This window comes from Schistosoma haematobium, chromosome 2 (genome assembly GCF_000699445.3).
Source record: "Schistosoma haematobium chromosome 2, whole genome shotgun sequence".
Taxonomy (NCBI): domain Eukaryota; kingdom Metazoa; phylum Platyhelminthes; class Trematoda; order Strigeidida; family Schistosomatidae; genus Schistosoma; species Schistosoma haematobium.
The window spans coordinates 22,954,924-22,978,861 of record NC_067197.1 but is presented as its reverse complement, the minus strand read 5'-3'; the positions used below and the strand labels follow the sequence as shown (position 1 = coordinate 22,978,861).

Genomic DNA, 23,938 nt, shown 5'->3' with positions numbered 1-23,938 from the left:
CACTACCGATCCCTACGGAATACAGCCTGTTCCAAGTGCATCTTAGGCAAATAAAACGACTTGCATTCTTCACCGCAAATCTCCTAAGCAATCGCTGTAATTCGTTTGTCAACCAGCGTTGGTTGTCAGGTGATTTGAAGAACTCTTCCAAACAGGCACGAGATATAGCTTTTATGATTGTCGTCGTGTGCGTTTAACCCGAGTAATTTTTAAGGTACTGGGAAATATTATTTTCACACCATTTAAAAACGTGAACAAAAGCTAGTTCTTTCTGAAAATATCCATAAAATTACTAGTAGCACTGTATATCACTAACTCAGATGATCTATGTAGAATGATTGGAGGTCTACTCGAGTTAGACGAAAAATGATGTGACGAACCAATCAAACTTCGCGGTCAGAATCTATCATGGATTACCCCTTCAATGTATCAAGGTACCATGGTTGCTGTGAAGACCGTATACTACAAAGGATGTTGTTGTGGAAATATATTAGTAAGAATGAGTACATAGAACATAGGAAGATCACCACCGCATGTTCCAGTTCATGGTATACGATTAACTGATGCGCGTTGGCTGCCATTGGCTTTGACAGGGATCGATGATCTATTCAATATTCAGCGACCCAACTGCCGAATGATTTGGCTAGGGCTCAGTGACATTTCACTGCCCCTACAGCACTATGAAGTTGCTGTGCTTTGAACTGTTAGGCGCTACCTATATAAACAAACTTAATCGATGCCATGGCTGGTTTCTACAAGGTCCTAAGTAACAAGTTGCTATCTATGGACTGTCTTTTCAAGACGAAACAAACCATACTACACTCATTAACTTGGTTTCGTCCTGTCACTTCGTATATACCATTGCGTTCTCAACCGTATAATAGTTTAGGTTGTTTAGTTTTCTTTTCTTGTTGACTGATATATTTTTAACTTATCACCCTTTAGGTAAGTCGTATCAGTCAACTGGCTGCCAAATGGTCCAAATATAGCTGTCTTCGTCAAACTTGGTACCCTCCGCAAAAATGACGCTCGAGAATTTGTCGGATTCGCTAGCATAACCTCAGTCAAAGGCCTAACAAACACTGTTAAATGCAGCCGATTACCCGCCATAGACCTCCTAAAGTCAACACATTGGCAGAAAGAACTAGCTGTTTTGTACAACCTTAAAAGTTCGTCATGTGATTTTTTTATTGGATCGCAGTATTGTCACGCTGAGTTTATTATCATTCATGTAGCGCACTGTTCAAATCATCTTGTATTGTTTCCCGTGCGGTAATAACTGTTACCTCTTGGCTCCACTGTTAGGTGTAAGTAAATTATGAGCTCCTACTTAGGGGCAAGCTCTCTTTTGTCTCATGTTGATATAGCAGCGTCCAGAGCCCCACATTAATGAGATATTTCCAGTTAATTGTTTCAACAAATTACCGGTAAACTTCTTGGCCATCTTAAAAATTTTCTGGTTTTGGGAGTTATATTCCCATAATGTAAGGTCGTAATGATTTGATCCAATGAATAAGAATTTAGGTGAGGAGAATTCGGGCGCATCTGCATATGGATTAATTCGACAAATTGATACCATTCTAATTATTTGGGTCCTGTTGCCATTTGGCACTTTATCTTTGTCTTCATTTTAACATTTGCATCATCCTGCTTAATCTGGGAGATTCCAACAGTGGGGTGTACACTACATCTCGATTATGATTTTTTTAGTTTGTTTAAAGAAACCGCTAAATTTTACACTATTGACGTAAAAAATCCACATAGTTACGTAATTTACTTTTCCAACCAACCCTAGCTCAAAAGGAAATAAAAAACGTAAACTATGTAGGGTGCTCAAATTCGATTGTTATTTTGTTACACTTCCGTCATTTAGGGCACGTTGGATATGGCACCTGGCTACATGAAAGCAATGTATCCCTATCATAATTCAGTATAGGTTTGTGTACTTGGCATTGACTTACATTATCTAAGGACGATTAACATTACAAAACTTCACCATAGAAGTATTCAGAATGAGGTTCAAACGTTTAATCTTATGGTCAGATGGTATGTCTTTTAACTACTGTGATGATAATCAGTAGAGATCCCTGGAAGTGCATTATATCTGTAGTGTCTAGACATCACCCACTAATTACTTGTTTAGTGACACATGTTGTGAATCAATAGTTGCCACTCTCGTTTGAAGTGGAATTGTTTCTTTTTAATGAAGCCTAATTACAATTATCATCTGACTCTGCATTTCTACCTGTAATAACCTGCTTCTGCCATACTTCGTTTGTTGCTATCATCACAATATCGCAAACACGACCATCATTTTAATTTATTATATATTTATTAGATGGGGACGGAGGTGTTTGAGATTTCATGTATTAGTTAACGTAATACCCCAGAATTATCAAGTTTCTGATTTGTTCGATTTTCTGTTTGTTTGTATTAAAATATTCCACAGCTGAACTCGACGAAGTTTACAAACTGGGCCAACTATTGTCACGAATACTCACTGTTAACTGCTTCTGTCTCTCCAACTGCATATAGAAATGGAGACTTTTGCATCATACATTTCAGAAAGGCTGGGTACGGATGTTGTGGCTGTTCGTCTACTTTTATCCATGTTCATGGGTTTGTTTATCGGCATAGCTCATTTTCGTTATTAACTTTTTTGTTAGGTTATCCTATCGCTTTTATATACAACATAAAGGCAAGCTCGTGGAAAATTTCCTATCGACATCTTTATTTGTTTACCTGTGGTGTCCTTTTGTTCCTGTGGAATTTCGGTAGATTCATGTTGTCTTTATTGTCTTTACTTCTAGGTTTTGATATTGTGCATATGTTTGTTGGGATTTTCGCGACACTGTTTGTTAATTATTTGTTTATGCACTCGAGAACTGCCGTCACCTTTGCTTTCGTGTTTAATATGGTTTGTTTGCAAATAAATTTTAATCGCTATCAACTAAAAGGGATATTTAATTATCGGCTCTCATATATGTAACCGAGGTACCTATGATATAAATTGGACAACACCGTATTGTGTTCTTTGTTTGCGAATGATTGGACTATCGTGGGATTTGTATGATGCATCTAAAACAGAAGTAAGTATCGGTCACCATGGGTTTTGGGATTGTTTCATTTTTTCAAACTATGGTAAAGTAAATTTCACTTAGTATAGCTACCTTGTCAGAATTTGGACTATATTGGGTTTGGGATATTAAAATGTTTGAAATTGCAAAAAGCCTCATGAATTTCTGGATTGGTTCATGCTCTTAAATTTTCAACTCAAAATTTATAAAGTTTTAGTTTTTCACACTTCTTTTCCACGAATTACTTAGAATTAGTGGTGATAGGTCTCCCAAAAAATGCTTCAGGAATCTCACATGAAGTGGTCAGGATGTCGGTCCGTAGTACATCTGATGTCTCAATATATTTTGGCTGAAATCAGTATTTAGAATTCGTTATCACGAAATAGGATAGTGAACTGGCGGGTTGCTAAATATCAGCTTGTAAAATAAACTCTTGTTACCGGTGTTTATTTTCTTACCGCTTAGATAAATTTTTAGGTATTAGCCCCCAAATGCCTTGGTACGCCCGAGAGTGGGGAGAGTCCTCTCCCTCTCGAAATGCTCTCACATGGCCACGCGTATATAGTCTCTGCCAGGGAAGTCCTCCTCACTGCCTTCTCGTGTCGGGGGTGTTGTTTACGAAATCGAGAAGACGAAAAGCGAATATCCGGCGCTTTAACCGGGTCAGTGAACATGGGGATTCCACCTAAGGGAGTTGGGAAACCCTTATTTCAAGCCAGTGGTGCACATGCGCTCCAGTACTCTGGGGGAACAAATAGCGTATGAACCAATCGTTGGTCACCGGCTACCATGGGACTGCATCTCCTTACGATGCTCCATTGCCTCGCGGACCAGAGCTTCAGGTTGAAGGCTCCGGGTGTGGCCCCCTAAGAAAACCACCTACTTCGGTTTGGGCACCCGAGCAGTATCACAGCCCTCACACATATCAAATGAGATCTGTGTGGTGCATATGTATTTGGTTCCTCCTTGTACCAATATCTATGTGTCAAAATAAAATAAATAAATTGTAATCCAGGATAACATTAATTTCCCTTTTTTGTGTTTTCTTAGAGTAAGCAAGTTTCAGCAAACCTAACATTTTTCATTCATGTTTATCATATGTCATGTGATTTAGTAGAGGGGAGAACAAATCACAGCACTTTATATTTTACTCACTGAGTCCGGAGAACAACTTCACTGATATCGATAATCTTGATCCAAATAGTGTTAATGGTGCACGCCTGAGACCATATTAGGTTTTAAATCTGGAATCTATACTTGAAGCATGTACTATATAATGAGCCATACAATATCTAGATGACGAGTTCTGAATGGAACAAAATGTCCACTCTAATTTTCAATTTTGACTACTATCAAAATTGTAACTAAGATAGTAGAATTTGAAGCATTTGGAGTCAAACGAATTAAATGAAGTTACTCCAAAAGCACTGATTTTAAGTCGGTTTCTAATACTACTATCCCAGTTATCTAACCATATTACTCAAATAATTCTTAGCTTTGTGATTTTGTGTCATTGGTTTTCAACTTGGTAGTTATGTACACATATCAAATCCACACAGTCATTCGTTGCATGTTTACAACAATATCCAATTCATAAAACCACTTTTTATTCATACTTTTTTCCTGTTACCTTTGTCACGCAATCAGTTCTGCATATATTTTGGCAATCGTACTCATGCAACATCTTACTATTTGTTTTCGATTTATTATTTAAACACAAAAGAATGTATAGGGAGACACCAACTATATATGCGCCACACTTCATTCTATTTGTTTGAGGGCTGGAATACTTCCAGGGAGCCAAAACCGAAGCAGGTGGTTTTTTAGGGGGCCACGCCCCACGCCTTTGACCTAGAGGTCCAATCCACAAGGCAGGGGGCAATATTAGATGCAGTCCCATGGCAGCCAGTGACCAACAATAGGTTCATACTTCATTTCCCCCCTCAGGATTGTGAAGCCCATATGCACCACTGGCTGGGAGCCAGGGTTTTCTAACTCCCTTAGGTGGATCCTTCATATTCATCGACCTGGTTAGAGCTCTGAACATTCGGTTTTCGTCCTCTCAATTTAGTAAACAACACCCTCAGCACTTGAAGGTAGTGAGTATGAATTCCATGACAGTGGCTGTATACTTGTAGTCATAAGAGAGCATTCGAAGAGGAAGAGCTGACTCTCCTCACTCTCGATTGTACCAGGGCATTTATATACATATATTATGGCACATGTTTCTTTTTTTGATTTTGGTAAGTTTTGATCCATTCTGGCACTAAATGGCTCGTCGATTCGTTGAACAGTAGTTTTCAGTAAAATACCAAACATTCATTCGATTCGTTAAAGATGCATCATATTGTTAGAGTAATCAAGGGGATTATAGTTAAGGATACCTGTAAGTGGTTCATATGTTCGCATATCTAAAACTACCAGAATATTAGAGTATGGGAGTTTTAACATTTTGATAAAACAGTTTTCATGTAGTCTGTCTGTAAGTTAATGGCGATACCATACAGAAATAGTTGTAAGGTAATCCTTTTACTTACTACAGCGTTTTTGCCGCAACGTTTTACAGATTTTTATTTTTAAGTTGTTGAAACGTCAGAGTTAATACTAGTTAGCGAGTACCATTCCAACTAAATATGAATTTGCCTTATTTTCTCTAGAGTCAACGTTCGGTTTCTCAACGAAAGTCAGCTTTATCTAAATTTCCTGGAGTATTGGAGACATTAGCTTTTTCTTTTACTCCAACAGCTTTTCTTACTGGACCCCAGGTGAGTAACTTTTTCTGTCAGTCGATTAAAGTAAATATATTTCGATCCGATTATTATTAATACCTATCTGATTCGCTTATGTAAATCCGTTAAATGATGTTTATATCCTACTGCTCAGACTACTGTTCATTAATTGATTCTTTGTTAAATACTGAGTATTCTTTAGGTATAATCATTAAAATTGATAAATGTTGAAGCGATCAGGGTAACATTATTTGATGGCTCCGTAGTAGTTTTTCCAGAACGTTATGCCGTAAGATTTATATTCTCAAATTAAATTTTACTGTTTCATTTCGACAGTACAAATGATTTTGTATTGTCGATAAATATAATATGATTGACAGAAAACACTCATTTTCTTTTAAAATAACGTGTATCAAGCTAGCTAATTATTCTTTTGTATTGAATTAAGGCATTTTTAGTAGCTGTGTTAAAACTTTCACTAGTTCGTTACGCAACACTGTGCACCAATTGTTATTATGTAGAATGACAATCTGAGCTGCACGATCAAACTAGTTAACCCAAAATATAAGCAGTCTGTTTATTTTTTTGTTAATATCATGACTAAGAAGTTATGCTCATTATACTTGGAATCAATCTGATTGCTTTCTTGTAGTTTTCAGGTTCAGACTTTTTTCCAGCTGCTTAATGTTACTAGTTTCCTTATGTATTGTGTGACTCAAATCTAATTCTACTAACTTGTACTTATTAAACCTCAAACGGTTCAGCTGTAACCATCTTCCCTCTAGAATACTCATAGTATTTTGCAAGTGGTTACTCGGTGTATTAAGATAATCGGTTGGATTATTTAACGGTTTTTTCAGCTAAATGCCTCTTCTCTATTATGCCAATTTGCTTATTGTAACTTCATATAGTTGCTTGGTTATAAATTGTACTTCACCAATTAAGTAGTTAACGAATATATTGTACGAATGACCCTAATTTACTTGGCTTAAAAACAAACTACAATGGGTTAGTTTTTTAATGTTCCAAGGAATATTCACTTAATGTGCTACATCTATCCACATGGTAATTTAATATTTCTAACCAATGAGAACCAACTTGACATCACAAAACATTTGGTTTAACACTACTACATCAGTGACAGGTAAAAAAAAAGCGTTTTATAACTCATTGAAATATACTTCCTACCTGCGATTATGGTATTTTTGTTTATATTTTAAGTTTCCCATGCGACATTTCCAAGCATTCATTGATGGATCATTAAGGCCAGTAGTCCACTTAAGAAAGAGCACATTTAAACACCGTTTCATCTATAATGCCAAGTAAGTATTTATGTTCGTTTTATTTTAACATTTTTTTCATTGTCATTGACGACATAGCATTTGTTGTCCGTTAAGTCCTTTAGTTTGAATAAATTTATTACAAGTTGTGCCTTAACTATCTCGATTTCATTACTAGATTTAGTGTCACCAGCCCTCACATATAGTATTGTTCAAAATAGAGTGAAGAGATCTGTTGTTAGTTACCGAGTTGCGTAAATTGATTTTAATAACTAATCACAACTCAGTAATAAATTAAACTTGGGTACAATCTATGCAAATGTGAAAAATATGACTGGAATATGTACTCTAAACGTTTAATCATACATATGTAGCAAAGGCTTTGTTGTGTATTAATATCATTAAACAACGTATTCCATAATGCACATCTCATTCGTTTTAAAACTTCAAGTGTACATGCGTCTAAACCATTCACAATCTGTCAGTATCACTAAATTTTAAGTCATATATAATTAATAAATACCTGAATTATTGTATCTTGGATTCCTCTAGTTGTAAGTTTTGGTTTGACGCACAAACCGTTGTTGTATGCTTCACATATCGCAAGTTATTATCAATTAAGTACAGACATATCATATAGTTGTTTTCGACTTGCGGTTTACATACTTACGTCTGTTACTCCTTGTGGAAGAGCATAGACCTTTCACCATCATTCTCCATCCAACTCTGTCCTCGGCAATCCTTTCCAGTTTTTTCTAGCTGCTGTTCATCTGTAGTGGCTTTGCTTCGTTAATCGATCACCCTCGTAACCGTTATTATATAAGCCTCGACTGTTTAAGATCAGAAGGCAAAGAGAAGTGGCAATTACAGTGTATTAGCGGATAGCACAGATCACAAAGCTATAAGCACATTGAGCGTATTTCAAGCGTAGAGGCGAATAAGTATATGCAAGCAGTTACATAGTCAAATTGCATAAGGGCGCAGCAAGGCAAAGCAAAAGCTAATAATAATACATGGAGAGAAGGATAATTCATCGAGTGATATTTAAGCAATCAACACCTTAGCTCGAGTCTGTCATGTGATCTAGTGAGCATGGCGGTACAATGAAATGTGCAAATTATTACTGTTCAAATAACATTGTCTGTAAGTAAGTCAATAAAATGGCTTAACCAGAATTAACCATAATCGATATTGATTGTATGATAGTTGCTATAGTCTGCTTCCGATACCCGACGCAGTGTGTTCTTGGGTGTTCCTCTTCCCCGTTCCCCCCTCAGGATTCCAATATAACGCTTGCCTCGTGATGCAGTTCGATGATTTCCGCAATGTATGTCTTACCCACTTCCAACTTCTTTTCCTAATTTCCTCTTCATCTAGAAGCTCCTCCACGAGGAGTAACAGACGTAAGTATGTAAACCGCAAGTCGAAAACAACCATATGATATGTCTGTACTTAATTGATAATAACTTACGATATGTGAAGCATACAACAACGGTTTGTGCGTCAAACCAAAACTTACAACTAGAGGAATCCAAGATACAATAATTCATGTATTTATTAATTATACAATAAAAGTATGGGTAATAATAACTTGTAGAAGAGTTCCAAAAGTTCAGCTGTGCTCAATATTTACCTCGTTAAGTCGATGGTGCACTACTATATCTTGTACTATACTCGATCTAAATCTCTCACTGCATCTTTAAAAAATCTAGACTTTGTCGTAGACCATTAACAAAAGTTTTCGTAAATAGATTTTCTCCAAATGAATGTAAATTAATTATTAAAAGTAGCTTGGGTAATTTAGAACGTCGTTAGTTGTTTTTAATCAGCTTGCTGCTAATTTTCGTACTGTTTATTGACGTTATATTGGTTATTAATAATTTGCCTTTACGATCCACGTATAAATACATCTTGTAGAACAGAAAGTAATTTTCTAAACCTGCTCAAAATTATGAATGTTTGGATGGATTATGGTGACAGTAAAACTATATACTATTTAAAGACGACTCAAGACAAATGCATAAATATAAAAGAAACAATGCAAAAAGGTATGAAGATAATTAAAGCTGAAATAGTGAAAACAACTGTAAAAATTAGTTTTTGTACGCACATATATGGGTTTATATTGTTTATTACTAACACTTCTAAATTCCAAAAGATATGTACCCATACACCTTTCGGTAAGTTAGACTCATTCTTATGAATAATATCGAATAATAAGCTTCTGGATGATTTTGGTCAACTACGTGTTGTGAAATGTAAAACAATTTACCTTCATATTACTCATGTTTTTTTTACCAATAAACGATTGTTCTAATATTGTTCAAATTCGTTCTCACTGTATCACGTGCATTCACTCTTCTTTTAGTTCTTAAGCTTCTGAATTACCCTATACGATTTTTTTATTCCACCAATTTATACTTTCTATATAAGAACTTTCGATCATTTGCAGTCTTAAACCTCAAGCCAAACAATACCAAATGAATTTTGATAGAATAGTTTCATAGTATTTGGGCGCCGAGTTGATGTGAGACATTAAAGAGAAAGAACGTATTTGTAAAATTCAGGCAATGAATTTGAAGTAAATCCAACATTTCGCCTGGCAATCTGGTTCAAGCTTTTTCAAGGAAATATAATCAAACATCAAAATGATCGAATATAAATAGGTACATGGTTCTCCGGTTCACTGTATACTGAATAGGTCATCCAATCAACGTTAACAATGTTTAAAGTAGGTATTTACATTAGTGTGTAAGAGACATGTGTGAAATGAAAAGTGTGTTAATATAACAGATTGTGTGTATACGCAAGTGAGAAGAAATTTCATTTACTATATATTGTCTCTGGTCGGTGAAGTTTAAGGAAATATATAATTTTTATAAATGATATGAATCGAAAATGTCGCAGCATGCATAAAATGAAGATAACTAAACAAGAAATTCACTTGGTATTGTTTACTTGAGTCAAAGAGGAAAAATGTATTTGTAACCGAATGTTTGTGTTATTTTAATGTTCCAGTTAATTATTTAACATATTCAGATAAGACAACTGACTGGAATCGTTGAATGTAATATCTGTTAATTAGTTAATAATAGATAGACAGAACGGAATAAGGAGTTCAGGTTTACTTATTAATTATTAGTTGCCATAGGACAGCTAGTTGTATTCCATCTCTCCTATTAATACTGTTTGGATTAGCCCATATATGTAGGGCTTCGGCTTTTTGTCTTTCTTTGTAAGAATTAACGCCTTTTTGAAGGATTATCGTGCCTTTGGAATCAATCGTATGACCCGACTCTATCGAGTGTAATGTTATTGCTGATTTGTTCTCTAGTTTTCTTACATCGTCTGAGGATTTACGAATGTCGTTTTTAAACATAGTTTGTGTTCCTTCACCCCCACATCCAGTTGTTCTGATGTTTTGATCAAAACTAGTAAGAATCAAAGATCGAATACACAAGGAGGAGTAACGAAATTGTGTTTATGAAATCAAATGTAGTGAGTGTAATGCAACGTATGTAGGTGAATGCTTTAATTTTTACGAATACCTACTTTAAACATTGTTAACGTTGATTGGATGACCTATTCAGTATACAGTGAACCGGAGAGCCATGTACCTATTTATATTCGATCATTTTGATGTTTGATTATATTTCCTTGAAAAAGCTTGAACCAGATTGCCAGGTCCCAACCGTAGCTACTACCTTGACGCGGTGGTCGAACTTGCCTATCATGATGGCCCAACCGAGCTATATTGGCCGGAACATATGTTCCTGTAGGTTCTACCATGCCAGGCAGGTCGATTGGAGAACGGTAAGACTAAAAGCAGCAACTCAAGGTCTGAGGGCGAAGTCGTACTGCTGACTGTAGAGGGGTGTGATAGCAGTAAGGTGTTCCTCTCGGACAAATAGCATCTGCGGCGTTGCTGTCTTCTCACAAGGAAGGAAAGGGTTAGAAAAGGTTGACCCTAAAAATGTCACACCTCAACTTACCTCACGGATTTCCATCTCCGGCGGTAAGGCCCTTTGAAGAACGGAGCTAACACATCAAAAACCTTCCACGAAAAGACCTTGCGCGACTGGCCTCAAGCAGTTGTCCCTTGGGCTCTGCGGTCACACTCCCAGGTCGTTAAGACCAACACTAATCCAACTTCTTTTTCAGGTTCCTCAAGACATACCGGGAAGTGACATCAGCCTCATACCCGTAGCAACACACGAGATCAAGTTGGTTACATTCAAATCCTTCCTACATCTCCTAATAACTCTCCCTCCTTACATTCCTTTATCACCTCGCGCCACTAATGCAAACGATTCGAGTACGCGGAACGTTATTCCCGATCTCCTGAAACCACGCTCTAAACTACATGTACTAGCTTTTAACGTTCGAACACTGTGCCAAATAGGACAACAGGTTTCCTCAGCTGGGACTTCAGAATCTCGCGCTGTTGATGTATACTGCACCTCCGAAACGTGTATACTGGACCCAAGGAGCGTCATTCATTTGACCCCACCATATCAAAATAGAGAACCATCTCGGTTCACGCTTCGTGTATCTGAAAGCCCTGATGCTGCTTCCCGTGGCCTCGTTGGTATAGGTATAGCATTGAGTCTTAAGGCAGAACTAGCCATCTTGGACCAGATACCAGTAGACAGTCGTTTGTGCGCTGTCCGACTAAACGGAACAGTAAGGACTCAGAAAGATAGGGACACTCGTCGTTGCCTCTTTGTCGTGTGTGCCTATTCTCCCACTGACTGCAGCTCAGATGATGTAAAAGATGAGCTTTACAGAAAGCTTTCCAACCTTCTCCGAAAAGCCAGGCGCTCGGATGTAGTAATAGTGGCTGATGACTTTAATGCTCAAGTAGGTAAACTAAGTGAAAGGGAAAGACACCTAGGTGGATCTTATAGTGTCGTGGCTCAACGAACAGATAATAGTGACCGTCTGTTGCAGCTATGTTCAGATAACTGCCTGTTTCTTGCAGATACTAACTTGAAGCATAAGCGAAAACATCTTTTGACATGGCGGCTCCCGAATTCATCCCAACGTTGAACCCAAATAGATCACATCGCTATCAGCCACCGATGGAGTGGCTCGATAGAAGACTGTCGCTCATTCTGGAGCACATGCTTAGACTCAGATCATGCTCTAGTGCGAGCGCGAAATCGTCTGCTTCTTATTGGACGTAGGTAAGACACTGCAAGGAAATCTCTTAGGGTCCTACTCACTGATAGCCAAGCTAAGAATATATGTCAGGAACAAATAGAAAAACAGTTAGGCAGCCGTGTAAGTGACGCCCACCCCGAGGCAGCATTGAGTGATATCCGAAAAGCTGTGGAAACAACAGAGATATCTGCTAGTAAGGTAAACCATAAGGTTAGGGAGCAACACTGGATCTTAGCAGCATCTACCACACTGATAGATGCTCGAAAACTCATCCCACCTGGCTCTAAACATGACGAAGAGCGGAGTCAGTTTAAACGCAAACTGATAAGAGGCCTACGCAATGATCGCGAACAGTGGTAATTAGCGAAAGCAAAAGAGATGGAAAAGGCAGTGGCAATAGGCTACAACAGACAACTCTTCAGACTTGTCAAGGGAACCGTTATTAGGAATCTAACTGTTAGCGAAACTATCTCGCAAAAAGACGGATATATTATTCACTCTCAATCCAGGAGATTTAATCGATGGGCAGAACACTTTAGGGATCAGTTCAACTGGCCTTCAGTCAAACTTCGGTTTCCCACGATCACCAGTCGACCTAAATGGCAAGTTGATGTAAGTCCTCCAACTCTACGAACCTGAAAAAGTTATAGGGAGAGTAGCAGGCCCTGACAGGTTTATCCCTGAAATTTTTAAGGATGGCGATCCAGTATTAGCAGTGAGATTGACTGAGGTCTTGGGTAGAATCTGGGAAGTGGACGTAATCCCATTTAGTAAAAATTCCCATTTTGCCATTTGGTAATCCCATTTGACTGGTCGATAAGGAAGGACAAAAGTTCTCTTATGGCAATCAAAGAGAATTCAGTTTGACTAATATAGTGTCTAAAATATTAGCTTCAATAATACTTCGACGCCTAACTAAAGCTCCTCAAGAGCAGACTAGAGAAAACCAGGCCAGTTGTCGACCTGGACGTGGTTGTATAGACCAGATATTCAGACTACGTCAGGTTCTAGAACAGACACATTCAGACGTTCCACAATAGTAGTATTTCTCGACCTTAAGGTGGCATTCGACTCTGTTGATTGTGAGGTTCTATGGCAGTGTTTGTCACTGAAAGGAGTACCAAAGGAGTACATTAACCTTATACAGGCTCTCTACTCGAACACAACTGGTAGAGTGAGAGCTTATGGCGAACTGTCATCAGAATTGATTACCTCAAGTGGTGTTCGTCAGGGCTGTCCACTCTCTCCATTCTTGCCTAACTTTGTCGTGGACGTGCTTTTAGAGATGGCACTTTTCTCATCTAAATTTCCAGGGGTTTAACTTTTACCGGGAGATTCAATTGTTAACTTAGAATATGCCGACGACATAGTTCTATTTGGCGAAGACACTGACAAAATGCAGAGTCTTCTGACCACTCTAAGCAACAATGCAAACATGTTCGGGATGCGATTCTCCCCCTCGAAATGCAAAATGTTGCTTCAGGATTGGGTTGCATTGACACCCAAACTAATGATAGGGAGTGAAGTAGTTGATTGTGTCGACCGCTTCACTGTTTCGGAAGTCTCATCAGCCCTTGTGGTTTGGTGTGTGACGAAATCTCAGCACAGATGCAGAAGGCTCGGCTAGCTTTTGCCAACTTGCGTCATTTATGACGTGGGCGAGACATCCATCTATCAACCAAAGGAGGGCGTGTTTACTGCTCAGCAGTTCGTTCCGTCCTACTTTATGGCAGTGAAACATCGTCGGTAAGAGTGGGGGGTATTCGTAGGTTACTAGTATTTGATCATAGGTGTCTTCGAAACATTGCTTGTATCCTTGGACCACCAACTTGGTAATTCAGTTGTTAGGATACGGATACTAGGTAAGGATGGCAAATCAATTGATGACGTAGTGAAACTTAATCAGTTGAGATGGCTGGAACATGTGTTACGTGTACCCAACCACCGACTGCCCCGACATGCGATATTTTATGGTGTAGGAGTAGGTTGGAAGAAAGCTAGGGGCGGCCAGACCAAAACATGGCACAAATCCATGAAGTCATTGACTAGTGGACTAAACCATGTTGGTAGATGTAGACTATCTGACTGGGATCCGCGAGACGATAGCAACCGATGGTTAGAGACCCTGAATGACATGGCTCAAAATCGTTTGCAATGGCGCAGGTGTATCATCCACTCTTTGTGTTCTCCCAAATTCTAATCTTCTTAATTTTTATGTCCTTTTTTCCTCTTTCCAAATTTATTTCACCGTATTACACTCTTTCAATAACATCTCCAAACCCTAATCTGTCTGAATACTGCCTATACTTTTACTACCTCTACCACTATGGGATTTGAATGGACAACTGCATCTCTGTCCTAATGTGGTATGGCAACTCGAACTGATGTATGTACGTACGAAGTTCTACGTTGTTGCTGACTGACTGACTGAGATTGCCAGGTGGAACGTTGGGTTTACTTCAAATAATTGGCTGAATTTCACAAATATATTCTTCCTCTTTAATTTATGTTTCCCAAATCTTATCTTCCATGCCTAACCTTCTCTATTACCTCTACTATTCTGGAATTGGTCCTGATAATTTCATCTGACAATGTTAATGGAGTATGACAACTCGAACCTATGTACATGCGAGCCAGGTTCTACGTTGCATAAGATTGATTGACTGATGAACAATCCTTAAATCACAACTTTTTTAGTCAGTTTGATTTTGTTATGATACGTGTTACTTAATTATACTCCTTATGTGTAACAGGTTCCATCGGACATTGAATCGCTTGGTATTGGGATATTTTGGCGTAATTGTTTTATCGAAATGGTTCGCAATGTACCCTGCCGATAAAATGTTAACTGATGAGTTTCAATATGTTAGTTTAACTGCACTTTAAATATACGATTAAATGGTTTATGTATGTTATTTCATATACACATGCTTTATGAAGTCGGGTTATTTTCTAATCTGTTTTATTTTCTTCTGAAAAGTTGTCACTGGTCTTCAATTTCATTTGTCTAAATTAAACTACCCCATCACAAGATTCTGGCGGAAAAATCTTATTCAAAACAGTTATCACTGTAAATTATTGATTTTTTACACTTAGTTTCATGTTATACCATTTCAGAGTAAGTTTATTCAAATAATACATACAGAAGTAGCAAATATCTTACACTAAGATTGCAACAAAGGACTACTATTTTTCTCTTGAGACAATTGTTTTGTACGGTTTCAATATCTTATTCTAATCATCTGCAGACATTCTTTGTATTATTTTATAACGCTTACAAATTATTTTGTTTTTGGCGGTATCTTGGGAGGGTAGAGGTTTGTTACTCAAATAAATGACAGGTGGAGTTTCGTTCTCCGAATTGTATGTTTTAATCATGAAGCGTTCATTGCTCTTTTGGAAAACATAATCAGCACAAAATGTAGGTGAAGGTGAACTATTGGAGTCTTCCCAAATATGTCTGACAGTTTTTCCCGTCGACCGTTCTCTTGCCTGGATATTTGTTTTGATTGTCTTCCATTTTGTCAACAATAACCAATCAAGATCGAGATCTACATGACAAGCTATTAGTTGTATATGGAGGAATTCGAATGACTTACTTCTGTTTGAATTTTGTACTAATTGTGTTGTTCAGAAGAACAGTGGGAGCCTCACAATCGAAAATTCCAACCTAGAGAAGGAAGCTTCATAAAAATTGGCTGTATCTGTTTCGTTAGTATTATCAGCCCGTTAATAATAAAAGTTTTGATAGTTGAATTAAATCTTTCAACTTCAACTGTCACGTCGCAATTTCTCATAATTGTTAATCTATTTTGATATGAGTAGTTGAATAATATAATAAGGTTTGCAATAAAATCCACCTTTAAACTGGTTACAGAAATCTGCTTTTGTAAATATGTTACATGAAGATTTAATACTTTTAAACCCTTCAATATTTATGTTTAGCTTCTCTTGTACTAAATTTTAATGGTTTTCTATCATAAAACAAATATATATTTTGTTATAGGAGCCGCTTAATCCACTGAAACATTTACAACCATCAACTCACTGCAGGCTGAAATTTTAATAATTATTTTTTCGAGAAGTATCTTAAACGTAGCATGTTTAGCTATAGATTAATGACGTAGATCCTAGGACAAGAGCTTTTATCTCTCAGTCTACTTCCAGTCTAGCACAGTAAAGAAACACAAATAAAAGTGAAATATACAAAACCAATGCAATACATCAAAAATAAGAAAAATGAAAATTGGGAAATTCAAAATACGAAATGGAGTGGATTGCACGTATCAACTTCTAAAATTACCCTTATTAATTAGAACTATGGGGAAGGAGAATTACTACCACGCTAGTAAAATAAATTGAGTAATTTCTTTTGACGTTCTTACCATAAATTTCGAAACATCGTGGGTATTATAGCATGTACGTATTAAACTGGAAGTTATTCTTCGAGGATTTTTATTGTGTCGTATCAGGTTTCTGTATTGATTTTAACATCTTTTACAAATGTTGGTTCTGGTTAAAATCATTGCAGTTTCATTCATTTCATTAGCCTAAAATATTTCACACATGTACTTCTGGCACATATATAGCCTCCAACTTTTTGTCCAATGTACTAATTTTATTCTGCTGTTAAAGTTGACCTATATCTGTTTATTTATCCTGTGATTTGATTTAAAATTTTGAGTTCACTCACAGTTCTTATTTATACTCATCCATAATTTGCCGTACAAAAATCTAGTCGAATAAATAATTCCATTTTAATACTATGTGTACATTTTTTCCTCATTTATTTGCTTGAGGTAAATTCTAAATTCAGGTTTATGGTCGATGGGAAATCAGTTCATTGATTTGTTTGTTAATGAAAGTCTATCACTCAAGATGGTTTGTAGTGATTTCGTATAATTTGATGGCAGCTTTCATCAGAGCCTGGGATCATCTAGGAAACCATCGTAAACCAGGTAGAACTAGATGTATATTTCAGTGTAGTTTGCGACTTTACAGTACCGTACAAACCCACTATCCTGCATATGAGGTTGAATTTCGGACATTCAGATCTCGGAATAAGGATGATACATTCAAACTTCTAAGTCAAAATACGGTAGTTTACGCTTCTAGTTTTATGTTAGAATTTAGTCAGTTGAGCGCCAATCATTTTTTAATGATAGTTTTGTATCATGAATTGACATAACAGTTAATTAACAATTAAGCTATATATATTAGTATAGCTAAAGATGGATTATAACTTTGTACATCCTTAGATTAGCAATTAGTGGTTAGCCGTATGATTTTCAGCCACTAAGTTACCAGCTCGAAACTCTGTCCACCTACCATGGTTTTGGCGATCAGTTAATAGCACTGGTCATTAGAACTGGGGTTGTGTCTCAAAGCCAAGTGTGCGAATCTATCTATGGTAAATAAGTTGATAGTAGTATATGTACGTAGTCCATATGACCGTTATAATAATTAACTTACTGCGCATGAATTCACGCTTTCATTTTTGCCTTTCATCCTTATACATTCGAATGACAATTTTGAATTTCTTTCATGCATATTATTAAGTGCTGCTATAATTGGATGTGTTTTTATGTTTTTTTTTGTTGAGTAATTGAAGTACAAATCAAATCAGTATATTACTGTTTTTTTTACTTTGTCATCCTTTATACTGTCACTTTCGTTATTGAAAACTTTGTTTGCAGGAATGGAGTTTCTTTTCACGTCTGCTTTACATGATGATATTTGGACAGTTAACGTTATTACGTTATGTATCAATCTGGCTAATAGCTGTAAGCCTGAATTTTGTGTTACTTTGATAATGATTATTTCCATTGAGATCATGAACCGATGAATGTTAGACCACCACTGTAAGCCTGGGAGGACTGGACGGCCGTTTCGTCTTAGTATTGGACTCCTAGTTTTAAATAATTCGACTAATTTATTGTGTCTAGTGTACATGTTTGCAACTAAATAGTATTTCGAAATTTGTTCACTAGCATATTTCGTCAGTTTACTATGATAATATCATGGACATGACAGTCTGTAGTCATAACTGGTTACTTCACCATAAAAATTAAATTGACCACTTTGGTCGTGGGAAAAAGGTCAACTTTTTATGATGTTCGCTGCTTACTTTTCACGAAGAGTTTTATCCTGTATTCTGCTAATTAAGTAGCATGTTGAACCATAATTAGAAAAGCAAAGAGATATCTTGAGTATAGTCTTTGTTGAAGTGAAGTGTTTTTTGGATACATCTTATTGAATTTTCTGTGGTTATTGTTGTTTTTAGTATTCGGTTACAAGGTTTCTCAAATTAACACTAAAATCCAAGGGTTACTGAGCAGCACAGTATGTTAGACCCGAGTTTTCGATTGTGTAGGAATATGCCGGGTGAGGGTGAACTTTTAAAATTAACACAATTTGATTGATAAGTATTAGGAGCTACCTCTGTATATTAAAAGATTTGAAGTCACTGTGATATTCTCCTATTTCTGTATTTCTTTTAATGTAAAAGGCTTTTATGAAAAACTAATTATCATGATTGATGACATCTATTCTGTTTTATTATTACATATCATGAAATTAGTATGTGTGGTTCAGAATCTATCAGCAGTACATAAGCTTCTCTTTTTATTTGAGTGCAATTCATTTCTAGCATATGTACTTAATGTGATGTATATGTTTGGTTCACCTATTCTAGTTTACACGATTTAATGCTACTTCATTTTACGAAAAGCCTGTTTTATCATTATTTTCTCCTAAAGGAAGGTTCTTGTGTTTTAATTGGGCTTGGATGTACTGGTTTTGTTCATATTAGATCTAAAGGATCTATTCAACTTCCCGATTTTATAACAAATAAGGATTCTGACACGGTTACACGTGACGGTCCTGTTTTAAAACGTCGGGATTCTGCTGTGGATTGGTCTCTTGTAGAAAACTATATCAAATCCCATGCAGAACTTTATGATCCTGCACAAGTGATAGTACGTGAAGCTCCTCATACAGCCTGTGCAAATATCTCTTTAAAACGATATATTTTCGCAACAAATACTGACGATCTTGTCGCTGGTTTCAACATCAATACCAACAGATGGCTTTTAGAGTAAGTTTGTTTTCTTTTTACATTTATGAAATACTGAAGCGACAGTCTGTGTATAAATGAATAGTAATTATTTATTGTTTTGTGTGAAGATATGTAAAAATGGTTCTTAAGATATCACATATTTTGGTACCAGCCTAAATGTATCGAGTGCTTTGTAAGTAGATCAGAGGTTTTGTTATTTCTGTATTTCTTTTAATGTAAAAGGCTTTTATGAAAAACTAATTATCATGATTGATGACATCTATTCTGTTTTATTATTACATATCATGAAATTAGTATGTGTGGTTTTTGGAGCTAACTGTCTAAAAGTGATAATTTTTATTGTTTGGTTATGGTATTTGCTGTCAAATAGTCAAGGATATTATTGGTAAATTGAACATGTATGATTTAATTGCGTTTTGTATCAAATTCCTTTTCTTTTATTCCGTCAAATATGATGCTCATTTTTATTAGTAGTCTGGAGTGTGTATCGTAAATGGTCTGTAAAATCAAGCATCTTGTGTTGTTCATTACCAGTCAAACATTAACGTCAAACTATTCGGATTCACCAATTTACATCTTTTATTCTATATAATAAATATGTGATGTGCAAACTATATAATAATTCATATGATGTACCCTAACTATCACATTTTCTCTTTTACGCAAAATAATTCACTACTGTTGTGATTATTTTTTTTTACATCTCGTTCTTTATTCTACAATGTGAACTGTTACACTTCTCTAGATATGTTATTCTTCCAGAATAGTAGAGTATGGGATTGGGTACTATCAAATGATCACTGGCTACTATGGTCTGTGCTTAGAGCTCTCTTGACTTCTTTAGTCCTTGATAAAAGGTCATTCTATTCACAAAGAAATCAAGCTAATCAATAGAACAAAAATTTCCCGTCAAGGTGATATTTGTTGAGTTATTGTAAAAAGTCATTCTGTAGCTTTGGGATTTCATAGTCATCCAAAATTTGGAATGATAATGTTGGAGTCTAAGACCTGCTTATTTATTGTGTAGTCATAAATTCGTCAAAAAACGTATACTTTATTTGTCATATTTAGGATCCATCTTTTAAGTATTCTAATCACGCTGTTATTAGGATGAATAAGATTTCCAAAAGCTTTCAAACAGTTAATGAGGAGTAGATCTGACAATCTTGATGTTTTTTGTCAAACCAGTTTTTTCTTGAGAAAATGCTTTCTTTGTAAGGCATCTTTGACTCGCATAGAGAAAGATCTACATGCCAATCAGTAGAAGTTGATATAATATCAATGATAGTGGTAACTAGTGGATAATTATGTCATTTAGAAATTCAGGAAAGGCTTCAAACATTGTACCCCAATGAAATTGATCTAAACAGCTTCATCTTTCCTGAAAAATTAGTTAAGTAAGATCTAGAATTTAATATAGTTGTTTTTATAAATTACTCAAATACACTATCTTCTGACGTCAATACATTAAAAGACCTATTTTTCAATAGACACGTATATGTTTGTATGCATTTTAACTGCTGTGTTTCTCCGTGCATTTCGTAATCATTTTGTGGGTATCGGTAAGAGTGGGTGATTAGCCCGATCTTCACCACCCGGGTTACCGCTGACGTTAGTTCATGAGTCATTCGTCCCATTATCCAGGAGGCACGACGCGGACGTGTGAGTCGGTTTGCACCATCCGTGTCTTTTTTGCTTCGATTTTTAATGCCTCAAATATTTTCAATGTCAAGAAATATCTAATTAATTACATTTAATATGTATGTGTGTTTCTGTTCACAACTGAAAATGGTGTTTAATTCTTTTGGTGTTCTCAAATATTTAGTAGTCATTAGTTCTTAAATTGTAATTGGATTCTATTTGAGTGTATTTTTAATTTTACATTAGTAGTAGTACGATTGTACCGTGTAAACTTGTTGGCATAGAAATACAACTGACGGCAACCTGATTCGCTTAGACTGTTTTTTTTCAGACTAATCATGGACAGTTAAATGTTCATGGGGTTATGTAATACGGTTACTTCATTTTTGTGAGGCATTGATATAATACGTAGAAAACAGGCACAAACATCCATACCTTATTTTTCAGCGTCTTCATAGTTATCCGTCAAATCGAAAATGATCATTGAATTTGTTTGTATACTTTTGGCTAATAAAACATTGATACTAAATATGTCTGTAATTATTACTTACTTACGCCTGTTAATCCTCGTGGAGGCCGCCCACCAGTACTCTCCATCCAACCATGTCCTGGGCAATACTTTCCAGTTCTTTTCAATTGTTATTCTTTTCATATCTGCTTCTATTTCTCAACGTAGTGTGTTCTTTGGCCTTCCTCTTTCCCGTTTCCCTTCAGGATTCCAATTTAACGCTTGCCTCGTGATGCAGTTTGATGATTTTCGCAATGTATGTCTTATCCACTTCCAACTTTTTTTCCTAATTTCCTCCTCATCTGGAAGTTGATTTGTTCTCTGCCACATCAAGTTATTGACGATGATATCCGATCGACGAACATTGAGTATCGTACCTGGACAACTGTTTATAAATACTTCTCCCTTTTGACGATGGTTGTAGTAGTTCTCCATGTTTCAGCTCCGTACAATAGGACTGCACTGACGTTTGCATTGAAGATTCTGACTTGGATATTAGTTGACAGTTGTTTTGAGTTCCAGATGCTCTTCAGTTGTAGGAATGTTGTCCTTGCATTGTTGATCCTCGCCTTTACATCTGAATTAGATCCTCCATGTTCGTCGGTGATGCTTCTCAGGTACATGAAGAATTCCACATCTTGGAAAGCTTCTCCATCAAGTGAGATTAGGTTGGTGTTCTCTGTGTTGTATCTGAGGATTTCACTCTTTCCCTTATGTATGTTGAGGTCTACTGCTGCAGTGGCTTCTGCTACATTAGTTGTCTTCACCTTCATTTGTTCGTGTGTATGGGATAAAAGGGCCAGATCATCTGCGAAGTTCAAATCGTCCAGTTGATTCCGTGATTTCCCTCAGATTTGTAGGTCTACAAAATCCAATCAACCATCAGAAGAAAGAGGAAGGGAGACAGTAGACAGCCTTGTCTGACTCCGGTCCTTACTTGGAATGCATCTGTCAGCTGTCCTCCATGCACGACTTTGCACTGTGGTCTGTCGTATGAGTTCCGGATAATGTTAACAACCTTCTCAGGAACTCCGTATGTCGAAGAAGTTTCCATAATGTTCTCCTATCTACACTGTCAAGAGCTTTGTCATAATCAAGAAAGTTGATGTCTAGTGACGAACTCCATTCAATTAATTGTTCAGCGGTGATCCGTAATGTTGCGATTCAGCCTGTGCACGACCGATCCCTACGACATCTGGTCTGTTGATCTCCAAGTTGGGCGTCTGCTGATTCCTTCATTCAATTCAGTAACACTGTTGAAAACTTTTCCTGGTATCGACAGTAGTGTGATACCTCTATTGTTTTCACATTTGCTCAGATCTCCTTTCTTTGGTACTTTGACGAGGTATCCTTATCTTCAGTCTGTCGGCGGCACTCGTTCTTCCTCCCAAATTTTTCTGAATATAACGTGATGCATCTCCGCAGTTACTTTCATATCTGACTTCAGTGTTTCGGCTGGTATATCGTCAGGTTCTGATCTTTTCTCGCTCTTGTGGACAAGACCTTTAGATCAAAGACTCTGGGTGTGGCCCCCTAAGGAAACCACCTGCTCCGATTTGGCCGCCCGAACAGTATCATGGCCCTCACACAAATCTAATGACAAAGTGTGCTGCATATCTATTTGTTGCCTCCTTGTACTAATGTTTATGTGTTTAAATAAATAAAGTAGTACTAAGCCCCGGATCAGGAGCCGCACTGATTGATGTGATTTTTATTAACAGTCATTTATGTGCTGCTAGATTAGAAAGCTGGATAAAGATGAGAAAAGACTGGTAAAAACCGCTGTTTCTTGATAATCCACACTCAGATCGATTTCATCCCGAACTCAATCAAATGTGAGTTCTGCCGTCAATCAAATGATCCGAAGAAAGTGCGTTCGAACGATACTGTAGTACTAGCCTGAAATTTGAATGCGAAAGCCGTGGAAACTGACTGAGTTGTTGAGTTGCTGACACTAGGATAAAGTGGAAACTGCAGAGATTTGGACAATTTATGATACTGTACCATAGTACGAAAGTAAGCTGGATGTAACCGGTGTATATTGGTCCATTACGACTCCTTAGTTAGAGTGCAAGAGACAATAAAACTCATTGACCTTAGATATTATCAGACATGATTCACAGTAGAGGCCGTTGTCGATGCTTCTGTAAATTTCCTTTACATTCTTTAAGATAAGATAATTTTTGTTAACTGAAAAAACTGTCTTGATCACATTTTTAGCCTACCTGTATTCTATTGTATACTATTCTCTTCCTAACTAAGTTTCTTTTTATTTGTTCACAATATTTTCTCTCTATATATATGGAGCACATTTTTTGGTTTTGTGTGACTCACTATGAAAACCACCTGCTTCGTTTTGGGCACTTGGGCAGTATCACAGCCCTCACACAAATCATATGAGATTTGTGTGGCGCATATGTATCTGGTGCCCCCTTGTACCAATATCTATGTGTTCAAATTAA

The 23,938-nt window shown here is 36.8% G+C and overlaps 1 protein-coding gene across 1 annotated transcript in view; it reads left to right on the top strand.

Moving 5' to 3' along the window:
- The first annotated feature begins 1,257 nt into the window (after nt 1–1,257).
- The window catches only part of LPCAT3 (Lysophosphatidylcholine acyltransferase 3), a 36,286-nt gene continuing 13,605 nt past the window's right edge, over nt 1,258–23,938 (top strand). Inside the window, exons 1-10 of the mRNA XM_051219184.1 lie at nt 1,258–1,307; nt 2,450–2,619; nt 2,667–2,774; nt 2,811–2,917; nt 2,958–3,089; nt 5,735–5,842; nt 7,028–7,128; nt 15,003–15,114; nt 17,946–18,032; nt 19,008–19,345. Of these exons, the coding sequence (XP_051067831.1) occupies nt 2,538–2,619; nt 2,667–2,774; nt 2,811–2,917; nt 2,958–3,089; nt 5,735–5,842; nt 7,028–7,128; nt 15,003–15,114; nt 17,946–18,032; nt 19,008–19,345 (1,175 nt within the window). The 5' untranslated portion in view covers nt 1,258–1,307; nt 2,450–2,537. The remainder of the gene's footprint in view (nt 1,308–2,449; nt 2,620–2,666; nt 2,775–2,810; nt 2,918–2,957; nt 3,090–5,734; nt 5,843–7,027; nt 7,129–15,002; nt 15,115–17,945; nt 18,033–19,007; nt 19,346–23,938) is intronic.